The sequence below is a fragment of the Lissotriton helveticus genome, chromosome 3_2, assembly GCF_964261635.1.
Source record: "Lissotriton helveticus chromosome 3_2, aLisHel1.1, whole genome shotgun sequence".
Classification (NCBI taxonomy): Eukaryota; Metazoa; Chordata; class Amphibia; order Caudata; family Salamandridae; genus Lissotriton; species Lissotriton helveticus.
In genome coordinates, this window is record NC_136062.1 from 286021682 (window position 1) to 286045238 (window position 23557).

At 51.0% G+C, this 23557-nt stretch overlaps 1 protein-coding gene across 2 annotated transcripts in view; it reads right to left on the reverse strand.

Annotated features, from left to right (window-relative positions):
- SCAPER (S-phase cyclin A associated protein in the ER) overlaps positions 1-23557 on the reverse strand; it is a 3246499-nt gene that overhangs the window by 902950 nt on the left and 2319992 nt on the right. For both annotated transcript variants that reach the window (XM_078685236.1, XM_078685237.1), the window contains exon 25: positions 20575-20698. In XM_078685236.1, coding sequence (XP_078541362.1) covers positions 20575-20698 — 124 coding nt within the window. The remainder of the gene's footprint in view (positions 1-20574; positions 20699-23557) is intronic.

The window sequence follows — 23557 nt, forward strand, 5'->3', positions numbered from 1 at the left end:
TTAAACTGACACAACGCATGGACTTTCTAGAAGCCCAGATCGCGACTCTGATCTTTGGCCTGAAGGAAACCCTATCCTCCCTAGAGAAACTCCAGCCTCCCTCCCCAATCGTTCCACCTCATCACCTCCAGCCGCCTCCCGCCAGGACTGACTCTCGTACTCACATTGGGTCCAAACCCCCCACAGGCTCCCATCCTCTTCTCTCCAATCCCAGGACTGAGTCACGAGTCGACAGTCCTAGAAGAACGGTTCCCTCCCTTTCGCCACAGGAAGTGATCTCCCTCATCGTCTCCTATGAAACCCCTCCTAATCAGCCAGCCCAAGCAATTCCCCCTGACCACTCACCCTTCTTCTCCTCAATCCAAGTCATCAATGGAGTGGGAAGGGACCCGCCCCGCCAAAAAGCGGCCAGACCTCCACCCTATCTCTCCTCCTTACCCAGAGCTACTTCTGTCAAACCTTTCTCGAAGGTTGACCCCCAAATCAACTGTATGCTCATCAATTGCCGATCCGCCGTCAAACATTCAACAGAAATAGCCAAAACCATTCTCTCCCATGACCTGGAAGTAGCCTTCATCACTGAAACATGGCTAAACACTCTATCCAGCCCCATCATGGACACGCTGGTGCCGCCCGGTTTCTCAATTATACACAAAGACAGGCCAGTACACAAAGGTGGCGGAATAGCTATTATCCACAAAAGTGACCTCTCCATCACTGAATCTCCCTCCGTCATTTACAACTCCTTTGAATGCCTTTCGGTAAACCTCAATTCACCCCACCACCCTTCACTCCAATGCCCTCTCCTCTACCATCCCCCGGGCAACACCTCCGAATTCGGCGCTCAGCTGACGGATCTGATCACGCAAACCGCTCTCAACAGTGACTTAAAAAAAAATCTGGGCTACCTTAACCTAAGATGGAATGTATCAAAAAACCCGCTCATCCAATCCCTCACCACCCTTATCCATGACCAGGACATGACCCAGCACTGCACAGAGGAAACCCACCACAGAGGAGCAACCCTGGATGCGATCATCGCGGATAGAAATTGACCAATTGACCACATCATCCCAGTGGACTAGTCAGACCATCACGCCATCCTCTTTCATATCAATCACTCGGCGCTTTCCGTCCCTCCCACTCAAACCTCCACCAAGTGGACCAGAAACTTATCGAGAGTCCCCCCTGACAAGCTAGAAAAGGGCCTCAGCTCACTCCTTCCGAACTCGACGGAACTCTTTTCAACCACAGAACTCACTTCGCTTTATCATTCCAACCTGGAGCTCGTCCTAGACCAGCTGGCACCGAGGAAACTAAAAAAACAAAGAAACATTCCCTCCAGATCTTGGTTCTCCACTGACATTAACGATGAAAGAAGACACCTAAGATCCCTGGAAAGAACCTGGAGGTCCAACCCCTCCTCCCACAACCAGGACCAGCTCAAGGCAGCCCGCAAAAGCTACTATAACCATATCAAGAACAAAAAGTCATCCTTCTTCTGTGCGGCCCTTGACAACGCCAAAAACCTCCCCAAAGAACATTTCAACATCATCAAGAACCAAATCTCCATTCCTATAACAGTAGGCATGGTGGCGTCCAAATCCCAATGTGACGACTTTGCCATCTTCTTCAACGAAAAAATTGCCAAGATTGATCGATCACTCGGCACTATGCCTTCCTCCCACCCATCTGCAACTTCCCATTTAAGACCAACAAACACATCCACTCGCTGGTCCTCCTTCCAACCTATCCAGGTTGAACTGATAAGCAATCTCATAGCCACAGTCAAACCCTCAACTCACTCCCTTGATCAGCTTCCCCCGAGATTGACCAAAGACTTGAAGCTCACTTTAGCCCCTATCTGGGCCAAGATCATCAACAGCTCTCTGAGCGAGGGCTCCATCCCGGACTGCCTTAAAATAGGTCAAGTCACGCCACTACTAAAAAAAAACGGGCCTTGACCTCCAGGATATGAACAATTTCAGACCAGTTTCGAACCTTCCACTCTTATCCAAAATCTTGGAAAGATGCGTGCTGTCGCAACTATCCCAGCACTTAGAGAACACGAATCTTCTCGACCCTTATCAATCAGGGTTCAGAAAAGGCTGCAGTACTGAAACCTCAATCCTTAACGTCCTGGACGACCTACATATGTCACTCGACTCCAACCAATGCAGCCTTCTCATCCTCTTAGACCTATCGGCTGCATTTGACACAGTTGATCATGCCCTGCTACTCAATGTCCTAAAGGAGAAAGCAGGTCTCGAAAAGACTGTCCTAAAATGGTTCTCCTCCTTTCTCAACAACCGCACACAAAGAATCAAAATTAAAAGCTACGAATCAGACATTTTTCCCATCAGCAGAGGAGTCCCCCCAGGGTCACTACACTCTCCACAACTCTTCAACATCTACATGGAGCCCCTCACCTCAATTCTAAGGAAAGCTAACATCCCCTTCCACCTATATGCGGACGACACTCAACTCTATCTGGAAACCACATCGATCACAGACATCCACAGACTGAACCACACACTTACCTAAGTCCAACTCTGGCTCTCATTCAACCACCTCAAACTCAATGAAGAAAAAACTGAAGTGCTCCTCATCTCAAACAAAGAGGAAAACCCCCAAATTCTTGATTGGCTCAAAGCCTTAAATGCCCTGAATGTTCCTCTTGTTCCATCGAACTCCATAAAATCCCTAGGGATCACCCTGGACCCCAAACTGGATATGAAAAAACACGTCTCAAAAACCGCCAAAAGTGCTTTCCTGAACCTGAAATTGCTCTACAAATTGAAACCATTTCTCCCCACGAAAGACCTGAAACAGGCCACGCAGGCACTGGTACTCTCCAGAATAGACTACGGCATTGCCACTCTGACTGGAACAGCCAAATCGCACCTGCGACCTCTGACCTCTACCCTAAATGCCGCTGCAAGAATGGTCACGGGAACAAAGAAATATGAGCACATCACCCCAGCTCTTAAGGATCTGAAGTGGCTCCCTATTGACCAACGAGCCAGCTTCCGTACAGCCTGCCTCACACACAAAGCCCTACATACAGGCAAACCTGAATACCTGGCCAACAAGCTCAAAAGGGCCGGTCAGTCTAGAAACCTCAGAAGCTCCAACACCCTCCTAGTCATTCCTCTGAAATCCCAGAAACTCTCAACATCTAGCAAATCCTTTGCGGGTAATGCTCCCAAGATTTGGAACTCCATCCCCCCCTCACATCAGAATGACTGCATCCTTCCCGAAATTCAAGAAGTTACTCAAAATCCTCTTCCTCGAACGTTCCGGAGCCTACTAGTACTCCACCTAGACTTTGAAGTTCCTTGATCTCGATGACCCCAAAGCTGATTGACTTGCCTATGACTTTCCGCCCTGTTGCACGCTTGGCTGCTATTGTACAGACTGTACTCGCTCATGTGACTCTTGCCTTGTTTTCCGTCTGCAATGTCTGTCTAACGCCTCTGTACTTGCTGTGAAGCGCTCTGATACCCTCGGGTCCAGCTAGCGCTATACAAAACTTTAAAAAATAAATAAAATAAAAAAATAAGCAGGGTTATCTCAGACTGTGTCCTTACTTAGCCTAACGCACAAGTTACTTACCTTCGGTAACGATATATCTGTAAGAAACAGTAGTTAGTATTAGATTCCTTACCTTAGAATATCCCCAGGCGTCAGACTGGATCCGGAAACTTTTGCGTAGCAGTACCCTTGCGCGTCGATTGGCGTCGCCTGCAGCTCCGCGTCCGTCGTCGTTGGCGCCGGGATGACGTCGCCGGAGTACTTAGACGCCGCCTTCGCGTGCTGACGTCAGTTCTTATACACAGCTTTGCCAAGCCAGAAAACGCAGAGCCATGATAAAAACCAACACTGGTGCCATAAAAACTAGGGCCCTGAAAGGGATGACCTTAACCCTAGATATCGGTTCGCAGAACGGGGAGGATGGGTGGGGCGGTAAGGAATCTAATACTAACTACTGTTTCATACAGATGCACAAGTTACTACTTGTGTAACGATATATCTGTAAGAGACATTAGTTAGTATTAGATTCCTTACCTTAGAATATCCCCAAGTGACAGACTGGATCCGGAAACTTTTGCGTAGCAGTACCCTTGCGCGTCGGTAGGCGTCGTCTGCGGCTCCGCGTCAGTCGTCGGCGTCGTGGGCGCCGTGATGACGTCGGCGGAGTACTTAGACGCCGCCTTCGCGTGCTGACGTAAGTTCTTAGACAAAGCTTTTCCGCGCCAGAAACGCAGAGCCATGTTAAAAATCAACACTGGTGCCATTGAAACTAGGGCCCTGAAAGGGGGTAACCCTAACCCTAGATATCGGTTCGCAGAACGGGGAGGGAGGATGGGTGGGTCGGTAAGGAATCTAATACTAACTAATGTCTCTTACAGATATATCGTTACACAAGTAGTAACTTGTGCATCTGAAAGAGACACGTTAGTATTGTATTCCTTACCTTAGAATAGATACCCCAGCAATACCAACCCCGGTGGTGGGTCTGCGAACCAATAATCACACCAGAAAGTCCTGGAGGACAGAACGGCCAAAGAAGAAATCCCTCCGGACTTGGCTGTCCAGGCAGTAGTGTCTTGCAAACGTGTGCAGCGATGCCCACGTAGCTGCCTGACAGATGTCTTGTAAGGGCACTCCCCGGCCCAGGGCAGTTGTGGTCGCCGTGGCTCGGGTAGAATGAGCCCGCAAACCCACAGGGGGCTCCTTTTTAGCCAAGGAGTAGCATGCCTGGATACACAAGATGATCCACCGGGAGATGGTCCTCTTGTGCACCGCTTTCCCCTTCTTAGCGCCCACGTAACCAACAAAGAGTTGGTCATCCACCCGGAACTGGCGTGTGCGATCCAAGTAAAATGAGAGCGCACGTTTTGGGTCCAGACGGTGGAGCCGCTCTTCCTCTTTAGAGGGATGCGGTGGCGGGAAGAAGGTTGGCAAGGTGATAGACTGCCCGATGTGGAAGCCCGTGACAACCTTGGACAGGAAAGATGGCTTAGTACGCAACACCACTTTGTCCGGATGGACAGAAAGGAAAGGTGGAGTACAAGAAAGGGCCTGGAGCTCACTCACTCTCCTGGCAGTGGTGATGGCAACCAGGAAAGCAGTCTTCAGAGTAAGAAGGCGGAGAGGACAGTTGTGAACTGGCTCAAAGGGAGCGCACATCAGAAACGTAAGAACCAGGTTCAAGTTCCACTGAGGCATCACAAACAGAACAGGAGGGAATGTGTGTGTGATGCCCTTTAGAAATCTATTTACAATAGGGGACGTGAACAAAGAAGGTTGATCAGGCAGCCTTAGAAAGGCTGAAAGGGCAGAAAGGTAGCCCTTGATAGTGCCCAGAGCAGAGCCCTGCTGGGCAAGAGAAAGAAGGAAGAGAAGAACCTCAGAAAGAGGGGCAGCAAGAGGATCCACAGCCTTTGCTGTGCACCATGCCACAAATCTGTTCCACCTGCAGGCGTATACCGACTTTGAGGAGGGACGCCTGGCTGCCAGAATGACGTTACAGACTTCAGGAGGCAAGTCAAATGGCCTCAACTGTCGCCGCTCAATCTCCAAGCATGGAGGTGGAGACTGGACAGGTTCGGAAGGAGGACCGTCCCCTGTTGCTGTGACAGAAGGTCCTCCTGAAGAGGCAGACGAACCGGGAGATCGACTGACATACTAAGTAGCTCTGGATACCAGTACCTTTGTGCCCAGTCCGGAGCCACAAGGATGACTTGTGCCCGGTCGCGCTTGATCTTCTTCAGCACTCTGGGCAGAAGTGGTATAGGCGGAAAGGCGTACAATAGACCGCAACTCCACTCGCGACGAAAAGCGTCTCCGAGCGAGTGCCGCCTTGGAAATTCCAACGCGCAGAACTGATGACATTGCGCATTCTCTTCGGTGGCGAATAGATCAAACCAAGGCTCTCCCCATTGCTGAAAGAGGCCTTGCGCCACGTCCGAGTTCAGATGCCATTCGTGATCCATCATGCACCGACGGCTGAGCTCGTCCGCCCTGGCGTTCAGAGAACCTGCCAGGTGTTGAGCCACCAGGGTCACGCCCTGGCGTTCCAGCCATTACCAGAGGCGCAGAGCCTCCTGGCAAAGGGTCCACGACCCCACCCCGCCCTGTTTGTTGCAGTACCACATGGCGGTGGTGTTGTCCGTGAACACCTGCACTACACTCCCCCGGACAGAGGGGAGGAATGCCTTCAGTGCTAGACGAATCGCCCGTAACTTCAACAGGTTGACCCAATCGCGGTTCGTGAGCCACCACTGCAGCTGTCTTGCAGTGCCCTCCGAGATCAGGACGTGGTCGGACAGGTTGCCCTGATGCTGGGCCCACTGAAACTTCAGGTCCCTCTGCAGAGCCCGCATCCGCCACCTGGCGTGATGCACCAGTAGGATGCAGGAGGCCATCAGCCCCAGAAGCCGCAGCGTCAACCTGACCGAGACCCGGGATAACGGCTGAAAGATGGGAATCAGAGCCTGAATATCCCGAACCCGCTGTTCGGGTGGATAAACCCGAAACTGCGCCGAGTCGAGAACCGCTCCGATGAAAAGGAGCTTCTGAGAGGGGCACAGGTGTGACTTCGGCACATTGATGGAGAACCCCAGCCAGTGCAGGAGATCTGCCGTAGTCTGGAGGTGGCTGACGACTGTCTGGGGCGAGCCCGCCTTCAATAACCAGTCGTCGAGGTAGGGGAAGACTGAAACCCCTAACCTGCGCATATGAGCTGCGACCACCGCCATCACCTTTGTGAACACCCGTGGGGCGCTGGTAAGGCCGAAGGGGAGCACGGTATACTGAAAGTGCTCGTGGCCAACCGTGAACCGCAGGTAGCGCCGGTGGGCTGACAGGACGGGGACGTGAAAATAAGCGTCCTGCAGGTCCAACGCTACCATCCAGTCTCCTGGGTCCAGGGCAGCTAGGACCTGAGCCAGTGTCAGCATTTTGAACTTCTCCTTCCGGAGGAAGCCGTTGACGGTCCTTAGGTCCAAGATAGGGCGTAGACCCCCTTTGCCCTTCTTGGGTACCAGAAAGTAGTGGGAGTAGCAACCACACCCTACTTCTGGCCCAGGAACGCGCTCGATGGCCCCCTTGGCCAAGAGGGCCGTAACTTCCTCCGGCAGAAGTCGCAAATGATCGCCCGATACACAGTGGTTCTGCGGTGGCATGGCTGGAGGAGTCGCCTCGAAGGGGAGGGAGTAGCCCCTTTGGACGATTTGCAGCACCCACCTGTCCAAAGTGACAGTGCGCCAGTGGAGGTGGTGATGGCGAACCCTGCCCCCCACTGGCGTCACATGGGCCTGAAAGCACGGACTAGGAGGGTTTTGAGGCGGATGCTGCGGGGGAAGGTGTGGCCTGACCTCGCCGTTGTCCCCGACCGCCGGGACGGCGGTTCCCACGGCCGCCACCGCGTTGGGTATTACCTTGCGGAGCCTGGCTGGCAGCACGTCTGGGTACACCCCTTCTGTGGCCACGAAAGGAGTGAAAAGCAGCCGATGGCTGGCGCGGGGCCGAGAGGCCCATGGACTTGGCGTAGCCCTGGAGTCCTTAAAGCGCTCAAGCGCATGGTCTGCTTTGTCGCCAAAGAGGCGACGGCCATCAAACGGCATGTCCATCAGTGTGTTTTGGACATCGGCCGAAAAGTTGGCGGACCTCAACCAGGCGTGGCGTCTGACCGCCACCGTCGTTGCCATCGCTCTACCTAGTGAGTCGGTGGTCTCCAGCCCACACCGTATAGAATATTTGGCCGCATCCCGGCCCTCCACAAGGGCTTGGCCGAGTTTGGCCCGTACCTCCAACGGACAATCTGGCAGCACTTCCGCAACCGTATCCCACAGAGAGTGGGTGTAGCGGCCCAAGAGGCATGCGGTATTGGAAGACCGCAGTCCCAGACTAAGGGACGAGAAGATCTTTTTACCGTACTGCTCGTACGTCTTGCATTCCCTGTCCGGCGGCGCCGACGGGAATGCGGTCTGGGAATTGGAGGCCTGGATGACCAGGCTCTCGGGGGTGGGATGAGTGGACAGGAAACATGGGTCGCCCGGGGCTGGGCGGTGGCGTCTGGCCACGTTCTTATCTACGGGCGAACCCGTAGCGGGCTTGGACCAAGTGCCCAGAAGAACGTCGGTCAAGGCCTCATTAAAGGGCAGCAGAGGCTCGGCCGAGCTTGACTGCGGTTTAAGGACCTCAGTGAGGAGATTAGTCCTCACGGCCGCGACGGGGAGCTCAAGGCTCAAGGCCTTGGCAGCCCTCATCAACACCACACTGTAGGTTGCCCCCTCCTCCGAAGCCACAGTAGGACGGGAGACAAAACCAGTGTCTGGAGAGGTGTCCTGGCCACAGGCCTCCTCAAGGTCTCCTGCCCAGTCCTCATAAGACTGACACTCTCGGGTCAGAGGGTCCTCAGACCCCTCCCAATCCCCTTCATCACCCATCTCCTGATACTCAGGGTCCTCAATCAATGGGGCCTGTTCATAGAAGTGAGACTCCCCAAGCGGCGTCTGGAGCGGCGCCCATCGGGGCTGTCCCGACGTCGGAACAGGAACGAAGGAGGTATCGGGGACGGCGCCGCCCGAGGACGGCGCCGGAGGCGACACCTGATGGTCCGACGCCGGGGAGGTCGTAAGGTCCACCGGCGAGGACCCAGATCCCGAAGAAGGTCTAGCAGGGTCCCGCAGCGCAGGGCCCGAAGGCACCGGCGGTGTCGGGATTGTGGGGCCCTGCGGCGCCGGGCCCGAAGGCGTCGGCGGCGTCGGGGCCGAAGCCCCCGACCCGCTAGAGGCCCCAGACGGGTCCGCTGTACCCGGAGGCGCCGCGGAGCCCGTCGGAGGAGAGAGTTTCCTCATGGCCATGAGGAAGCACTCGATCTCCTCCGGCGTCGCGTCTTGCCCAGGGACCGGAGGGTGTGGAGCTGGACGCGGCGCCCGCGACTCCAACGGAGCCGCGTGGGTGGTGTCACTCAAACCCCTGGCCGCATCGCGCGAGTGTCGGGGGAGTCCGAAGAGCGATGACGCCTCTTGGACTTCTTGTGCTTCTTACCTGACGACGACTTCGACCCGGAGGAGTGCGGCCTACTCTCGGAACTGTGGTGGCTCCGAGCCTGCGACCTGTCCCTCGACCTCCCGTGGGACCGAGACCTCTCGTGGCACAGGACCGACTGCCGGAGTTCGAGTCGCCTGCGGGACCGCTCCCGCCTGCCTTTCGAAGAGAGGGCCCGGCAGTCAGAGCAGGCCTTGTCGTCGTGGTCGACGCCTAGACAAGTTAGGCACAGGTGGTGAGGATCCGTGACAGACATTGTGTGGTCGCAAACCTCGCAGTGCTTAAAGCCAGGCATCCCTACGGCACCGATCGGAGTCGTAAGACTTCGAGAAATGATCAAAAATGATCCAAAAAGTTAGTCAAAAATTGACTAAGGGTTACTGCTTTTTCCAGATCTGCGCTTGCTGGCGCGGAAAAAAGAAGAACTGACGTCAACACGCGGAGGCGGCGTCTAAGTACTCCGACGACGTCATCACGGCGCAGACAGCGGACGCGGAGCAGCAGACGACGCCTACCGACGCGCAAGGGTACTGCTACGCAAAAGTTTCCGGATCCAGTCTGACGGCTGGGGATATTCTAAGGTAAGGAATCTAATACTAACGTGTCTCTTTCAGATAGATCGTTACCGAAGGTAAGTAACTTGTGCATCTGAAAGAAACAGGTTAGTATTAGATTCCTTACCTTAGAATAGATACCGCAGCAATACCAACCCCGGTGGTGGGTCTGCGAACCAATGATCACACCAGAAAGTCCTGGAGAACGGAACGGCCGAAAAAGCCATCTCTCTGGACTTGGCTGTCCAGGCAGTAGTGTCTTGCGAACGTGTGCAGCGAGGCCCACGTAGCTGCCTGACAGATGTCCTGCAAGGGGACTCCCCGGCCCAGGGCAGTAGTAGCCGCCGTGGCCCGGGTGGAATGGGCACGAAGCACCACAGGAGGCTCCTTTTGAGCCAAAGAGTAACAAGCCTTGATGCATGTAGGAGAGTGGGGTCTGCAATCCTATGGTCACTCCAGATTTTTGCTTCACTGGTTTACGACTTTCCCTGGCTAATCAGACCCACAGCCTAGCTGTTCTCTCTCTAAATTGACAACCATGTACTTTAGGTGCATTTACCAATTGGTACTGGGCCACCTTATCAGTCCCTGTACCCAGGGCATAGGTGTACCCAGGGCCTACCAGGGGCTGAAGCATGTATTATGCCACCCCTGGTTGGCCATCTAAAACTGACACAACTGGCTGCATGACAGCTGGGGCAAGGCGGTGTAATCACCCTTTGCTGTAGATATAGTATACCTATATCTAACCCTAAAATGGACACATATATTCCTATCAGTCACTCCTATGGCAGGCCTTATCAATCCTGAAGGCAGAGTGCTTGGAATTATGTGAGATGGTGCTCTGGCATGAGCTGAGCCCGTCTGCAGCTTGCGGAACCAAGTCCTAATAGCTGTTCCATGATAACGCTATACCATATACTCTTAAGTGCATTATCAACCTCGCGGTTAAATGCTAACTCTGGTATAACGTTATCAAAACATGTCGAGTAAGGTGTCATACGAATTGGAATACTACCCCCTCGCCAATTCTGGCGACGGGGGTAGCATTCCACCCTTCTAGAGGGGCACGACATGTATGTAACTGTGAACCCCGGTTAAAGTTAACTCGAGCCTCAGCATCACAAAATGGATGCTGCCACCACAGACACAAGTCTGACCTCCTGCTGCTGGGAGTCCTTCCAGCGAGGGAGGCTTGGACAAAGGGTTTCCTGCCTTGGGAGGTGCTAGCACCACCCCAGACAAGATTTTGTGTATTGGGTAGGACAGGCCTGAAAGGAATGAGACATGCCTGGGGCACACAAGATGTCCTGTGCATACACCGGCTCAAACTAGTTGCTGGGGCATCCCTGCCCCAGCTCTGGCGGGAAACCGGACAAAGGATAGTGGGTGTAGCCACCTCCCTTCTTGGTCCCATCCAGGGGAGGGACCTAGTCAGTAGTGCAGCCCCCTTTAGGAGAATAAAGGTAGGAGCTGGTCCCATTCCAAATTAGATTATCCTGAACAATTCTACAAGAAGAAACTCTGGACTTCGACGTTCTGCTACACAGAAGACTGCAGAATCTCCCTTGTGGACAAGGAGTGTCCACCCTGCAACTGCAGGCACCATCAAGCGTCCCGCGGCTTCACTTTGTCGTCTTCCCTCGAGGATCCACACTTCAGAGCCCGACGAGACCCGGATTCCCAGACCTCTCCGACCTCAACTCACATCTGCAGCAAAGCTGAGACCCCTGGGTGCGACGAGACACGTGGGATCGGCCATCTTGAACGAACCTGCACTTCGCTTCCAGCACGACTCCCGAGGTAAACTCGACCAAGTGCTTTGGGGATTGAGAAGCCCCAGCCCCGAGCAGCCCCTGCACCGAAGATCAGCCCTCCAGCTTCCACGAGATCTGCGTGGGGCCCTTCTGCTTGTTTGCTGCTCGACGCGTTGTCTGGTCACTTGCCGGCTGGCTAGTGGCCTTCTAGACGACGAACCTTTGAATCTTCACTGCTGGTCTGGTTGCACCAGACTGGCCCTTGCTCCCTTCGAAAAGGGGGCACCCCGGACTCTCCTAGTCCGCACCAGACGTTTTTTTCCACTCACCGCGTGGGTTGCCTTTGCCAAGGCCTGTTGACTCCAATCCCGGATCCGACACCGCCAACAGCGAGAGCCTGCGTGGGACAGCTTGTGCCTCCATCCTGGTCATCGAAGACACCTCCTGGTCCACGTGGCTGCAAAGTCAAGCGTCCACTCCTCACCTGATCGCGACAACAGCACCTGGTTCCTTCCTGGTTCCACACCGGTCACTGGCTAGTGACTTTGAACACTGTCCCCTCTGCTTTCAGGTCCTCTTCTTAACCGATCCACCCTTGGATCGCACCGGACATCTTCCTCCTGGTCACCTGCAGCATCTTTTCTTCCAGGCTCCATAGACTTCAACGCGAGAACCCGACACACTTTGACACCTATGCACCCGCAGCCCCTGGGTGAGGTAACGAGAGCATTTCGGTGCTCAAGGGTAGTTTAACTGTCCTAGTGTCCAGTTCCACAGTCGTTTTAGTCCTACCTAGTCAGGATTGTCCGTACTCACCTTTAACTTGAACTGTACTGTCCATAGACGTTGTTACGCATCTCGCGTGTGAGTTCACACTCTGCACACGCGTTCCGTGGGCCTCCTATTACTTACCTGAAGTTAGTGTAGCGTGGTCCCATCGATCCTACAGCCTCTGGACAGCTCCATTCCTTTTATCGACTTTCACATTCCACTTACTTAGTATATGGTTTGTCGTGCCTCGAGGGCACCATTGTAATTCTGTGCAACTTGTCGTATTTTTCGTAGGAGATTGTCATGTGCTTAGCCCTCTGACCTCAAAGAGTTCAGAGGTGTTGTTATTAATAAATATACTGTTTATTTTCATAACAACCTGTGTGGTGTCCTTTCATCTGGTATTCACGGGGTTATATTGTGGTAAAACAGCTGGCTTCACATGCCAAAAGAGTTTAGCCTAAGACTGCTTTGTCCATGCTACCATTAGGATAGCTGGTCTATAAGGTTGACTTACAACCAATCACCATAAGGGTTGTTTGGACTGATACAAGGTGATCACTAGAACTAGTGAGCATCATATATCAGGCCAACTTCTCACATATGCACATGACGACCCATCGAGAAATGGTTCAATTGTGCACCGCCTGTCCCTTCTTAGCACCCACGTAACCAACAAAGAGTTGGTCATCCACCCGGAACTGGTGTGTGCGATCCAAGTAGAATGAGAGAGCACGCTTTGGGTCCAGACAGTGGAGCCTCTCTTCCTCTTTCGAGGGATGCGGAGGCGAAAAGAAGGTGGGCAAAGTGATGGACTGCCCAATGTGGAAGGCTGTGACTACCTTGGGCAGGAAAGAGGGTCGCGTCCGCAACACAACTTTGTCCGGATGGACTGAAAGGAAAGGAGGCTTAGAAGAAAGGGCCTGGAGCTCACTCACTCTCCTGGTGATGGAAACCAGGAAAGCGGTCTTCAGAGTAACGAGACGAAGAGGACAGTTATGAAACGGCTCAAAGGGAGCACACATCAGAAAAGTGAGAACAAGGTGCAAGTCCCACTGAGGCATCACGAAAGGAACTGGTGGAAACGTATGAGTGATGCCCTTCAAAAACCTATTTACAACCGGTGACTTGAACAAAGAGGGCTGATCAGGTAGCCTTAAGAAGGCGGAAATGGCCAAACGGTAGCCCATCAGAGTGCTCAGAGCAGAGAGCCCTGCTGGGCAAGAGAAAGAAGAAAGAGGAGAACCTCTGAAAGAGGGGCAGAAAGGGGATCCACAGCCTTTGCTGTGCACCATGCCACAAATTTGTTCCACCTGCAGGCGTATACCGATTTTGTGGAGGGACGCCTGGCTGCCAGAATGACATTACAGACTTCAGGAGGCAAGTCAAATGGCCTCAACTGCTGCCCCTCAATCTCCGTGCATATAAGTGGAGACTGGACAGGTTCGGGTGGAGGACTGTCCCCTGCTGCTGCGACAGAAGGTCCTCTTGAAGGGGCAGACGAATCGGGGGATCAACAGACTTACTGAGTAGCTCGGGATACCAGAACATCCGTGTCCAGTCCGGAGACACAAGGACCACTTGGGCCCGGTCGCGCCTGATCTTCTTCAGCACTCTGGGCAATAGTGGTAAAGGCGGAAAGGCTTACAACAGACCGCAACTCCACTTGTGACGAAAAGCGTATCCGAGCAAGTGCCGCCTTGGAAATTCCAACGCGCAGAACTGATGACATTGCGCGTTCTGTTCTGTGGCGAATAGATCTAACCAAGGCTCTCCCCACTGCTGAAAGAGGCCTTGCGCCACGTCCGAGTTCAGACGCCATTTGTGATCCATCATGCACCGACGGCTGAGTTCGTCCACCCTGGCATTCAGGGAACCTGGCAGGTGTTGAACCACCAGGGTCACGCCCTGATGTTTCAGCCACTACCAGAGGCGCAGAGCCTCCTGGCATAGGGTCCACGACCCCACCCCGCCCTGTTAGTTGCAGTACCACATGGCAGTGGTGTTGTACGAGAATACCTGCTCTACACTCCCCCGGAAAGAGGGGAGGAATGCCTTCAGTGCAAGTCGGATCGCCCGCAGCTCCAGAAGGTAGATAAGGAGCTGGGACTCCGCCGGAGACCAGAGGCCTCTGATCTCCGCCTCTCCCATGTGGCCTCCCCAGCCCTGGAGGGACGCGTCCGTCACAACTACGTGCTCCGGTTGGGGTAGGGAGAGGGATCTGCCGCTGACCCAATCGCGGTCCGTGAGCCACCACTGCAACTGTCTTGCAGTGCCCTCTGAGATCAAGACATGGTCGGACAAGTTGCCCTGATGCTGGGCCACTGAAACTTCAGGTCCCACTACAGAGCCTGCATCCGCCCTGGCGTGATGCACCAGAAGGATGCAGTAGGCCATCAGCCCCAGAAGCCGCAGCGTCAACCTGACCGAGACTCGGGGTAAAGGCTGAAAGATGGGAATCAGAGCCTGAATATCCCGAACCCGCTGTTCGGGAGAATAAACCCAAAACTGCGCCGAGTCTAGAACCGCTCCGATGAAGAGGAGCTTCTGAGAGGGACACAGGTGGGACTTCAGCACATTGATGGAGAACCCCAGCAGGTGCAGGAGGTCGGCCGTAGTCTGGAGGTGGCTGACGACTGTCTGGGGCGAGCCCGCCTTCAACAACCAGTCGTTGAGGTAGGGGAAGACTGAAACCCCTAACCTGCGCAGATGAGCTGCGACCATCGCCATCACTTTCGTGAACACCCGTGGGGCGCTGGTAAACCAGGGGAGCACGGTAAACTGAAAGTGCTCGTGGCCTACCGTTAACCACAGGCAGCGCCGGTGGGCCGGCAGGACGGGGATGTGGAAATAAGCGTCCTGCAAGTCCAACGCTACCATCCAGTCTCCTGGGTCCAGGGCAGCTAAGACCTGAGCCAGTGTCAGCATCTTGAACCTCTCCTTCCGGAGGAAGCCGTTGACGTTCTGGAGGTCCAAGATAGGGCGTAGGCCCCCTTTGCCCTTCTTAGGAACCAGAAAGTAGTGGGAGTAACAACCACACCCTACTTCTGGCCCAGGAACGCGATCGATGGCCCCCTTGGCCAAGAGGGCCGTAACTATCCTCTCGCAGAAGATTCAAGTGATCCCCCGACATGCGGTGGTACTGTAGTGGCATGGCTGGAGGGGTCGCCTCGAAGAGGAGGGAGTAGCCCCTTCGGACGATTTGCAGCACCCACCTGTCCTCAGACCCCTCCCAATCCGCCTCGCCACCCATCTCCTGGTACTCAGGGTCAAATGATGGGGCCCGATCATAGAAGAAAAAATCTCCCACCGGCGTCGGAACCGGACCGAGGGGGGGACTGGGGACGGCGTCGACCGTGGTCGGGGGCGACACCCTAGGAGCCTAGAGGGATGACCTCCCCTCAGAGAAGGGAACATGAGGCAAAAATAAGAGCGGCTGCTCTGAGGATTGAGAGACAAGAACTTGAAGTTGCCTTGGCCAAAGAGAAGCTTGCTCGTGCTAGAGAGCATAGAGAGAGTGGGTTAGAACCCACTGGTGGCAGCAATATCCATAAGGATAAAGATAGGTCCTATGAGAATAGACACCTAAGCAAGATTGTGCCCCCCTACAAAGAAGGGGATGACATCCACAAATGGATAACTGCTTTGGAGAGGGCCTGCAAAGTACAGCAGGTACCCCAAAGTCAGTGGGCAGCAATCTTATGGCTCTCCTTTTCAGAAAAAGGTAGAGATAAGCTCCTCACAGTTAGTGATGGGGATGCTAACAACTACTCTGTCCTGAAGAGTGCTCTGATTGATGGGTTTGGCCTAACCACTGAACAATATAGGTTGTTGTTCAGGGATACCCAGAAGACACAGACTCAGGACTGGACTGATTTTGTTGATTGTGCCACTAAGGCCATGGAAGGCTGGTTATTGGGAAGTCAAGTTAAGGACTATACAGGATTGTATAATTTGATCACGAGAGAGCAAATCCTTAGCAACTGTCAAAACCAGTTATTGCATCAATGCCTGATTGACTCTGATCTGACCTCTCCCGAAGAATTGGGAAAGAAGGCAGACAAATGGGTCAGAACCAGGATTAAGCAGAAAAACCAGAACCAGGGAGGTGATCAGAAAAAGGCAGACCAGAAGGGTAATGAGCAGAAACCAAAAGACCAGAAGTCTTCACCAGGCCCCCAAAAGGCACGGGGGGAGGCTCCAAAAAGTACAAACAGAAACAAGAAGGTCCAAAGAAGCCCTGGAGTGGATACTGTAAATCAGTCTCTCACTGGTTTAGTGAGTGCACCAAGAAGGGCACAGCACCAACCACCATTGCCCCTAAGGCAACTGTTCCCCCTAGTCCATCTGTTAGTGGTGGTTCCCAGCAAAAGGGTGTAGTAGGGTTGATCCTGGGAACTGAGGTGGACTCTGGCCTAGTCAGAGTACCAACTCAGGCTGTTCTTGTCTGTGATGGGGACATAGCAATGTCCTCTACTGTAAGTCCCAGTAATCTGAGCAAGTACAGGCAGACACCTTTTATTAATGATAAGATGGCTCAGGCCTACAGGGACACATGTGCCAGTGTCACCATGGTGACACCTAACTTTGTGGACCCTGAACAGATCATACTAGGTGAGAAGTGCCTAGTGACCAACGCTAACAATGACACTACCTCCCATAGTATGGCAGTTGTTAACTTCTCCTGGGGAGGGGTAACTGGCCTCAAAAGAGTTGTTGAGAGTTCAGACCTTCCTGTAGAGTGTCTGTTAGGTAATGATCTTGAAACCTCAGTCTGGTCTGAGGTGGAGTATAGGACCCATGCAGAAATGCTGGGAATATCAGCACATGTCCTTGCCGTGACCAGGTCACAGGCCAAAAAGTGCTTACCTGAACAAGTGCTGGATCTTGAAACAATAGACCAGACACTACCCAAGAGCAAGAGGGTTAAGGCTGTGCCTTCCCCACCTGCCTCAGGTTGAGGATCAGCCCTCCCAGGAGGATGATTCTGAGATCCAAGAGGGAACTGTCCTAGAAGAGCTTGAGCCTGATCGGGTTGAGTTTCTTGGGACAGGGGGACCTTCAAGACAGCAGGCTGCTGCTGAGGCTGCTGGGAATGCTCAAGGTACCCATAAAGTGTATTGGGATGATGGGCTCATTTATTCAGAGGCTAGAGACCCCAAGCCTAGTGTTTCCAGGTGGTTGGTTATAACTCTGCAATTTAGGGGCTTCCTTCTTACCTTGGCCCATGATATTCCCTTAGCAGGGCACCTGGGCCAGAACAAGACTTGGGACAGGCTTGTCCTTCACTTTCATTGGCCCCATATGTCAGAAGATACCAAGGAGTTTTGTCGCTCCTGTGTTACCTGCAAAGCCAGTGGCAAATCAGGTGGCACAACAAAGACCCCCCTCATATCACTACCTGTGGTGGGGGTACCCTTTGAGAGATCGGGAATAGACATTGTTGGAACAATGGACCCCCCAAACAGTCTCTGGGCACAGATTTATACTGGTGGTAGTGGATCATGCCACCAGGTATCCAGAAGCTATTCCCCTGAAGACCACAACAGCTCATGTTGTGGCAAGGGCCCTACTTGGAGTTTTTTCCAGAGCGGGGTTTCCAAAGGAGGTTGTCTCTGACAGAGGTGCAAACTTCATGTCAGGATATCTAACTGCAATGTGGAAGGAGTGTGGTGTCAACTATAAGTTCACCACCCCCTATCACCCACAGTGCAATGGGCTTGTGGAGAGATTCAACAAGACCCTCAAAGGGATGATAAAAAGTTACCAGAAAAGCTGAGGCGAAGATGGGACATCCTTTTACCCTGCCTTCTGTTTGCTTACAGAGAGGTCCCACAAAAGGGGATTGGCTACAGCCCTTTTGAGCTTTTGTTTGGGCATCCTGTAAGGGGACCCCTATGTCTTGTGAAGGAAGGATGGGAGTTACCTCTCAAAAAGCCTAAGCATGACATAGTGGACTACGTACTTGGTCTCCGCTCCAGGATGGCTGGGTATATGGAGAAGGCTTCTAAAAACCTTGAGGCTAGCCAAGAACTTCAGAAAGCTTGGCATGACCAAACGGCTGTGCTGACTGTGTACCAGCCAGGACAGAAAGTGTGGGTGTTGGAGCCAGTGGCCCCAGCAACACTCCAGGACAAATGGTCTGGACCCCATACAATAGTTGAACAGAAGGGAGAAGTCACCTACTTGGTGGACCTTGGGACTCCCAGAAGCCCCCACAGGGTGCTTCATGTCAACAGACTCAAAGCATTTGTCGACAGGGCAAACCTGGGCTTGCTCATGGCTACAGATGAGGGGCAGGAGGAAGAGAGTGACCCTCTCCCAGACCTGCTTACTCAGAACCCTGAAGATGGTTCAGTAGATGGTGTAGTCTTTGCGGACAGCCTCTCTGAACATCAGCAACAGGACTGCAGACAAGTGCTTCAGTCCTTCAGACATCTGTTTTCCCTGACCCCAAGTCAGACAAGCTGGTGCACCCATGAGGTGGACACTGGTGACAGTCTGCCTGTCAAGAGTAAAATCTAGAGGCAACCTGACCATGGCAGGGACTGCATTAGGACAGAGGTCCAAAAGATGTTGGAACTGGGAGTTATTGAGCCCTCAGAGAGCCCTTGGGCTAGTCCTGTGGTCCTGGTGCCAAAACCTCACACCCAAGATGGTAAGAGAGAGATGAGGTTTTGTGTGGCCTACAGAGGTCTCAATGCTGTCACTAGGACAGATGCCCATCCCATCCCCAGGGCAGATGAGCTCATTGATAGATTGGCTTCTGCCAAGTTCTTGAGCACATTTGACCTGACAGCAGGCTACTGGCAAATCAGACTAGCTGAGGATGCAAAAGCCAAGACAGCATTTTCGACCCCAGGAGGACATTATCAATTTGTGGTAATACCCTTTGATTTGACGAATGCACCTGCCACTTTCCAAAGGCTGGTGAATCAAGTTCTCACAGGACTGGATGGCTATTGTGCAGCTTATCTAGATGATATTGCTGTCTTTAGTTCCACCTGGGAGGATCACCTGGTCCACGTGAGGAAGGTTTTGGAGGCCCTGCAGAAATCAGGCCTCACTATCAAGGCTATTAAGTGCCAGATAGGGCAGAGCAAGGTTGTGTACCTGGGCCACCTGGTAGGTGGGGGTCAGGTTCAACCACTGGAGAGCAAGATCCAGACCATCAGAGACTGGACTCCTCCAATCACACAGACACAGGTCAGAGCTTTCTTGGGCCTGTCTGGGTACTACAGGAAGTTTGTTAAAAACTATGGGTCCATTGTGACACCACTGAATGATTTAACTTCCAAAAAGATGCCAAAGAAAGTTCAGTGGACAGTTAGCTGTCAAAAGGCATTTGATGACCTGAAGCAGGCCATGTGTACTGCACCTATTCTGAAACGTCCAGATTACTCCAAAGAGTTCATAGTCCAAACAGATGCTTCTGAGTTGGGTGTGGGAGCTGTACTTTCACAACTGAATATAGTTGGTCAAGACCAGCACCTAGTGTGCCCCAGGCAGTATCTCAATCTATTCAGCCCTCCCTGTCCCAATACACAAAGTCCTGTCTGGGGTGGTGCTCGCACCTCTCCAGGCAGGAAACCTATTGTCCAAGCCTCCCTGACCCTGAAGAAAGGGTGGTGCTAAGGAAACTGTCACTTATGTCTTCATTTAGCAACAAACGTAGTAAGGGTTTCTGGGAGAAGAACGACTAGATCTGCATCCCCTTAATAATAGATAGTAAGAACCCTTGAGTGAAACGCCTGGGTAAGCCTGTTTGCCAAAACAGAGGGCTAGCTAACCTCCTATTTTACAAGGCATCTCTCCAATGTGACAGGCAGTGGCTTGTCAGGATGCAGGAGAAATGAACATGGCGTAGAGAGCAGTACACTCCTCAAAACTGGCTGCACTTTGACTCAGAACAGGAGGCTAAAGCTTAAGCGTAGGAATTTGGGATACTTGAAAGTGGTGAGCAGTTTAACAACAGAAATATATAAACGCATACAATTTGCAAAGTAGAGTAAGTGTAGACCGTTGGCTGTTGCAATAGAGAAATTCTCAGACTAGATGTATCTCTGGTCTTTTCTGCCATTAATTTTGTTAATACTTTTCCGGCTTTCCGAAGTAAGAAACCAGAGTACGAGAGGCAGGCCATAAGCCCATAGGTTTATGGATATCGCTCAAACTTGATGCTGTATTGCTTGGGGTTCTTGTTTCATAGCTTTACAAGCTGAGAGTGTCTCAAAGAGTTAAGAATCCTTAACAAGAGGCATGTTGGAGCAAAACACATATTTCAAACAAAGAATTCATGAATTAGCGCTGCCACACAAGTATTATGCAGAATCTAGGTGGTGGTGGGCCATCAGTCGATGATCCTTAAAAAGGACCGTCGAGAAAGGAAGTATCACTTCACTTAACTAGTGCATTTATTGAACACTGCTTACCGTTAGCTGATGTATCAGCAGATCCATTAAAAACGTGATCTTGCTGCTGAAGAGGACATAGCTGCAGGCCTCTTTGCAGTTGGAGCACACCAAGTAGTAAACGTGGACCGTGTTACACAGTGACCTGCAGGCATTCAAAGAAAATCATTAAATACATTAGGCAAAGTCAATCTTTGGACAACAATAGCATGTAGAGCTACTTAAAGGATAGAAACATTTTTCACAAATTAATATGACTCGCAACAACTACACATGTCATAAAAGTTAAACTTGTAGTATTCATATTCTATGGCACAGATATAACTGAAAAATAGAGGTATAGAGGGAGAATGCAGTGCCCAAAGAAATTTTCAATTAATGTTTCTTGTAGCAATGTTATCCAAAACACATTCTACGATTTTTGTGTTTATTTGAAACAGATCCAGTGAGCCAAGACAAAAAGATAACAGCCAACACATGTTTCACATGTGGGGCCAACAGGCCAAGGGCTTTTTAAAAGGCAAATAGTCTTGTTAACGGTCATGTGACTTGAAAATGTTTTTCCTAACAGTATCTGCAGTCTTAAGTAATGGAGATCAGCCCGCACAAGTTTGTGTCCGGTTAAATCAGCTGATAAACACAAAAAACATAGAATGTGTTTTGGATGTCATCCTTACATCTCCCTCAATACTCTACTAAGCTATACATAGATATAACCCTGGCACTCTAACTAGTTCGTTAATTTATTCATACAGAATTTTAAATCTTTAGATATCCAATGTATACATACACCAATAAGTATTCTTTGGCACTGTTTAATATTGTGAGATATGTAAGATCAACATTATTACTCAAACATTTTGTTCAAAGTACATAAATTGCAATGTTACAATTTAATAGAGATGGCAAATGTAATACAATAGGCTTGTTATGAAGCAATAGATTTTATGCAATTTCATTCAAAGCACATGAGTTGCATTAGAACAGTTGCGCACAGATGGAAGATGTACAACTATGGTATTCCTGTGGAGCGATGGATCGGCAGCTGACACGTGTTTCGTTACTTGGTAACTTTTTCAAGGTTTTTAGAAGGAGTTCAATTAATATGTTCCAGTATCGCAGACTCTGAGGTCCCCTATATGTGACCTCGTCCTATTATGTTGCTACGTGCAAGTCATCGTGCTAAGAGTCAGCAAAGAGTAAAATCGAATGGTGGAAAATTCCTTAATCCAATATCCGATATGGGAAAGGCTGCATCAAGCGAATAAAGATGCTGGAAAGTTAAGATGGTTCAGTAGAAGGGTATAATAGCTCTTACTAGACAGACCGCTTGTTCCCAGAACAGGTACTTTTCAAGATTTCTTCCATAAATAAGACTAAGTTAAAAAATTCTTATGCGAAAGGTGTGAAGAGACCCCAGATTTCCAGAGGGACAAACAGGAAGATTAGTTGCCTGAGGGGAAATGCCTGAGAGCTGGTGTTAGAATACAGGTCTGGAAGCTTTCTAAAGGTATGCAGGGCTGGTACATGGCTAGGCATGAAGAGGTATGGGAAACGTTAATCACCGAGTCAATGCCATACACATTCGACTGATAATATATTTAGATATGGCGTTGAGTAGAGGTTAGGCCCATTATTACACATAATAGGGATGTGAAATATAAAATGTTTTTTTATGTTAATCTTATTTTATATTATGGCTGCGGAAAATATGATACTATTTTCCATTATTCTTCTGTATAAGGGTTGTGTACTGATTGTACAATATAAATTAAATACCAATTGCATATATAACATGTATCTACTGGTGTCAGAGTTAGGGTGACGGTCCACACTTCTACAAATAACCCCTGCAAGTGAGAGCTTCTCTAGCAGTGTTGCCTGAGCTATAACACTGTGAAACTAATTGAGCCAAACACATCAAGGAGAAGAGTGAGAGACACCTGTGGGTTTTTCATTTCTCTGAAGGGGGATAAGCCAGATCCCTTCAGGGCTAAGGAAATATTTCCAGATGTACCCTTCAATTTGAAGGTTTCCCAACACTGGACACACTGACAGCATGGAGTTGCAGCAGCACCCCTCTCTATCACTGTCTTATCTCTGAATGTATCTTACCTGCCCTTTCATTTAACCTCTAATCCCTCGACCTCAGCTCTATCTTTGCCTTAGTTCTTTCTTGCAACTCCTCTTTATCTAACCTTGTTTCTATCTTTACCAACTCTCTTGTCATATGGCTGTTAGGGTCACTTTCGACTTTGCTAAGTTAGCATGAGCTGTGCTAGCATAATGCTGCTTTTGCACACGTTGCTACATGACTTTATTTTGCAAAACTCTGTTTGTGCTTTTCACATGAGAACTGTCTGCTTTCTGCGTTCTCTGCTTGTTCCTGGAGTTTAGTCCGAACACGGAGTGCAAGATCGATAAACAATGCTTGTTATTCTGTTTTGGTCAGTCCCTAGCACTTAGAAAAAACATGCTACACAGCTGCAGATGCTGGAAACTCGTGCTTTGATATTATTAGGATGCATGTTGGTTTAACACACATTTGGAGAGGGATATTTCCAGGGAGAAGAGCTATGCTGTTCCTATGATGTAAGACTACCATCTAGGCACTAAGGCATAGGGTCTGCTGACAAAGCCCAGAGATCTTCCTTTATATAATAAAACTTCTTCTTTATCCACTGTCTGCATACAATGACATCCCCCCTTCATAGTCTATGAACTTGCTACAATGCTAACTGTTTTAGGTTTATGTGTTTTGCTGCTGGTAGTGGCTCGTATACTGCATTATATAGAGCACTATAGTTAAAATAAACAAGTTGAACTAATACAGTGACTGTCTATTCTTATTGCGGACAAGTACAGGTGAATGAGCGAAAGGGTATGTTTTGCTACAGCGATTCCTGAGAGAGCCGCGAGTGTTGTGTTCCGGGTTGTCTAATCATTTGTAGCTTCGAGATTATATAGGAGAACAAATGAGACACTATAGCTAGTCGGTTCTGGG